Source organism: Salvelinus sp. IW2-2015, linkage group LG5, assembly GCF_002910315.2.
Source record: "Salvelinus sp. IW2-2015 linkage group LG5, ASM291031v2, whole genome shotgun sequence".
NCBI classification, from domain to species: Eukaryota; Metazoa; Chordata; class Actinopteri; order Salmoniformes; family Salmonidae; genus Salvelinus; species Salvelinus sp. IW2-2015.
In genome coordinates, this window is record NC_036844.1 from 5,319,002 (window position 1) to 5,323,851 (window position 4,850).

General features: G+C 42.6%; 1 protein-coding gene across 1 annotated transcript; it reads right to left on the reverse strand.

Annotated features, from left to right (window-relative positions):
* Positions 1-1,967: 1,967 nt before the first annotated feature.
* Positions 1,968-3,804, reverse strand: LOC111963828 (forkhead box protein D1-like). The gene has a single exon (XM_023987372.2). It carries the CDS (start codon positions 3,526-3,528, stop codon positions 2,509-2,511), a length of 1,020 nt encoding a protein of 339 aa, XP_023843140.1. The 5' UTR covers positions 3,529-3,804; the 3' UTR covers positions 1,968-2,508.
* Between the last annotated feature and the right edge of the window lie 1,046 nt (positions 3,805-4,850).

The following is a 4,850-nucleotide window of genomic DNA, read 5'->3' on the forward strand; positions in this document are numbered from 1 at the left end:
GCTCCACCTGCATATATTTATCGCCTGTGAAATGGCAGTCGTAAGAATTAGTTATGTTTCCGCCACTGCTTGACCCTTTTTTTACGAATTATTTGTATAATTTAGCACAATAAAATATGTGACCTCAACCTCCAATAAGCAGGTCGCGACCCGTGGTTGTGTGAGTGTAGTGCCATGGCACAGTCAGGGACACTCTCTCGCGCTCTGCATTGGCTGTCTGGCTTGCGTGTTACATCATCACGCATGCTGCTGTCCTCCCGTGGCCTAGTGAACTGTCTCTGAGCAGTGCGCTGCGCGGAGTGGATCTAGCTCTACTACGCGTATTTCCTCTGCGTCAGGGGAAGCAAGTCGTGGCGCCATAACACGCGGCCGGGCAACGGGGATGCGCATTTGTAGTCACAGATGGATCACACTCTCCAAACAGTGGTCCTCCCATCAGAGAGAGAGAGGAGACCTTTCTCTTCGCTTGTCGCCCGCCCATCACGCCACACAATTGATGTTGTGAGGATATCGGTCTAAAAAAACAGCTTCCCAGCCTTTCCTCACAAACACCTGCTTTGAATATTGCCTGGCATATTTAGTAAAGAGATGCTGGTCTTTTGTTTTAGCATCATCCCAATTAAGATCATATAGCCAAAACCTAAACATCATGATCCTACTATTATCCATAGGCTCATAATTGTGAACAGTGGCTCGTGGATCTTCTTCTACCATGACATACGGGTTAGGCCTAATATTTAATGATGCATAATTGCATGATAAATACGTTGTGCTCATGTCTCCTAATTATCATTTAATGATCTTGGTCGCTTTTTTATAAAAAGCCTAGCCATGGCGCATGTCTGTATACTAAAGCTGTGGGCTATGGATGTGAAGGAGTAGGCTATAGCCTCTCTGGCCAATACATCTCGCTCTCTCGTGGCAACTGTGACAAGTAGGCCTATGAGGAGATAATGAAACGGTCGAGGAGGAGTGTTTACTCAAGAGTCCGAGCCAGCTGCCTCTGATCACCCGTGATGATCATCGTCCTGCAAAATACAGTCTTTGTCACCCCCAGTGACACCGCCCTGTCCACCACGAGTAATTACGAGGATAAATGTATGAGAGGGTAAATGGACTTGTAAGGACCAAGGTTTATCATCTAGCCCGTGCATGGAGCATGGAATTACATTCACACACAGCCGCTCAGAAGAGGCCTACACTTTGGCTGCTTTTGTGCATAAAGATAAATGTTGAAATACTTGAACAAAGATTGATTCAGAATGTTAATCGTAGAATTGCACATGTTCTAAAAGTCACACACATACACACAGTATAGAACATAGACGTTTCTTATTTAGGCCTATAGGTGTGAAGTTGATCCTGCAGCCCAGGGCCTGTTGAAAGTAATATTTCTAGTTTGTGTACACTGAAAGTGCAATGTTACACTGAAAGTGAATTATTATTTAATATAATAATACTGTTCTGACAGCTGATTCCACTCATCTCTTTCAGTATTTGTGCTGAACCACTAGTAAAAGTTGGAAAAGAAGTAACAGAGGAATACAGTCTGTTGTTGCTTTGTATATGGGAACCAAATAACAATGTCCATGGGTAATTGTAACAGCTATTCCTAGAACTATTTATATTATATTTAGTAGTAGTACTAAGTAGTATTATTATAAACGGCAGCAGTCGAGTAGTTGTAGTGGGCCTATTCATTTATTGTTCTTAAGGTAGTAGCCTGGTAGTATTGATATTAGTATTATGTGTACTGTTGTTCAGCCCTATTTTTACATGTTCCACTCAATAAGTAATAGCCTACATTGTCTTTTACATTTTGGGAATAGTATTCTTAGCAAAAATTAAAATTATAGGTATTTATAAAACAACAACACTTCCTGCACGTGATATACTGTGGGCCTTCATTTGGCTAATTTCTAGACTGAGATTATTACTTACTCAAAAAATTACTTTCCAGGCAAATGTCTTTTTTTGTAAAACAATATTTATTCTCATTGAAAAACAAACCGTGTAAAAAGTATCACACTRCGATTATACAATACTTGCCAAAGAATGTACAATGTTTTATTACTGAAATAAGCACACACTGCATATAAATGAATGACCTTCATCTTTGTGTCTTTTAAATACAAAGCACAAATCAAAACAGTAAAAAAAATGTTTTTTGCCAAACTAAAAAACATGTGTGTGTTTGACACAATATACATTGTTTGAGACGTGATCACTTATAACCTTTCATTAAGTCGATATCCTGAGACGCCCTAGACTTAAATGAATCACTTCATAAACAATGAAAGTTCGTGGAGAGAAAATTAGATTGACACTAAAATTGTATTAACATAAATATAGCCTAATATCTTTTTACAGAATGAATTGGCACGAATAGTGTTAATGTCCATCATTCAGCTGCGTGTTACCAAAAAAACATACAAAAATAATCCTACCTTCAAAGAGGGGGCGTTTTTGTTTGTGTTTCTTGAAAACTTTGAAGTTAGTTTATAGAAATTAACAGCCACTAGTACCGTTCAGAATTATGTTGGGAAAGTTCTCGACCATATGTAAAACAGTTCCTGGGTGCATACTCAGCGGCTGGTTGGGCGACTGTGGCGCGAGGGAAGACGATAACATTGGAACAACAGTGGAAGTCCGCGAAGCACAGTGAGAGTGCGCAGGGCTCAGCGAACTCCCAATGATACTCTCTATGGAGAAGGTAGAGCGCTGGACAGGCGAGCTGGACTTGGCTGCAGTGTGTATGGGTGAAACCAGGCTGGGACTGAGCTGGGGTAAGAACCTGCTCCTCGCTAAGTCACTGGCGGTAGGCAAGGACGGTGCCGAGATAATGGTCCCAGTGTGTGAATGCCTGGACTGTTGCTGCTGCTGAAACGCGAAAAGCGCAGAGTGTGTGTGGTAGGACTGCAGCTGGATACCGTAGCCGCAGCCGTAAGGTCCATAGCCGTACGCAGCAGCGGGGATAAAACTGTTATGTTCCCGCAGCAAGTCCTGCTGCTGCTGTCGTTTGAAGCGTTTCCGTCGTCTCAGAAAGCTACCGTTGTCGAACATATCGGCGGACTCCGGGTCTAGGGTCCAGTAGTTCCCCTTCCCGGGGTTTCCGGGTTCCCTCGGTATCTTGACGAAACAGTCGTTTAGGGACAAGTTGTGTCGGATTGAGTTCTGCCACGCGGGGAACTTTTCCCGGTAGTACGGGAAACGGTTGCTGATGAAATCACAGATCTCGCTGAGGGTGAGCCGCTTCTTGGGGCTCTGGAGAATGGACATTGTGATTAAGGCGATGTAGGAGTATGGGGGCTTCACCAGGATGTTCTTACTGGCTGGTTTGTACGGATCCCGGGACGAGGAGATGTCTAGGCATGGCGGGGAGCCAGCCAGGAGATCATCGTGCATCTGCGCCACCTCGTCTACGTAGGAGCGCGTCTGGCTGTCCCCATCCRCCCCCTCGCCGACCACGTCGATGTCGGTCTCTTCCGAAAGGATGGAGGCATCCGACATCTCGGAGCTCAGAGTCATGGCTCACGGCTGGTTATGCAGAGCGCTGCACTGTGCTGTGCGCTCCCAGAAGCTACGGCGGATAGGAAGAGGAGATGCTGCCGGTGCTACTCTGCCCTCTTTCAAGACAACTCATATGAGGGGATGAGAGGAGCACGCCGGCGGTAAGAGATGTCCCTTTTTCCAAGCACTCTCATATGATTTAGGGATTTTTTCGTTGTTCAGTAGCGCACCATTCGGATGGTAGTTTGAAGTGTGTTTAAAGGACCTGAAAAAGGCCGAACCTGAATCCTAAAGAGGGCGGATCTTCCATCGCGCTTTATACGGTGCTCTGATCACATGGCGAAGGAACGTCACCAAGGCAAATGAATAGAGGGGGGGAAAGCAAACAATTGTATTTGAAAAAGAACGGTGGACGATTTAAAAAGTTTGGTTCTCTTTTGGTGGTCGTCTTGGTATAGGCTACACATATGGTTAATATAAAGCTTTAATTTTAGCTTTAATTTCTGCATGCAGCCTAAGGTTGCATGCAGAACAAAGCCAATGCAGGACAATCCCTTTTAGATAATAATTTATTGTGATAAAAAGCTCTAACATGATAATGGAATTTTATGCTTGAAAGAAGTAGGCCTATGTATAAAGTTATGGCATTTTAGAAATTCCGTTTCACCAAAAATAAGTAATGGTTCAGATTAATMAATGATTTATAGCCTACGTCAAACTAAATTATCTGCGTTTTTTAAAATAAATTATTACAGACGGAATTTCATGTCCCACTCTCCACGCATCGTAGTTTGCGTGATCCGGTAGTTATCTAGATTATCCGSGAGCCATTTGTAATGGAAAAGAGTCAGCTGTTAACTTGCATCAGTCACGGGTCACTCAGAGCATGCGAGCAGCTCGAAAAAAAATAAGGGCCTCTATCTCCCATGCACAGACTTTATAGCACTGAAGGAAGATGCTCGAGATAATATAGAAAGAACATCGAATAAATCTGTTTTGATGAGTTTATATACTTTTTTTGATGAGATCGTAATGTTTACGCATGGTACAAAATCCGTTATTTGGGTTATCTCGGCCATGTTATCTGCTGTAATATATTGTAATTGCCTGCATGTAACAGTGTGAAACTTTCTTGCGTGGTACGGCTCTAGAAAAATAGTGTGTAGAGCATATCTCTAAAAGGTGTACAATCTGAATGTAGGCTACACGTGCGTAATTACTTTATGCACAGCAACAGCTAATATATTTTGAAACTACTCCAACATAGGCTTATATGATGCTTTTTGATTAATTAATTTGAAATATATAGGCCTAGAGAATATATAATTTATAATTATATT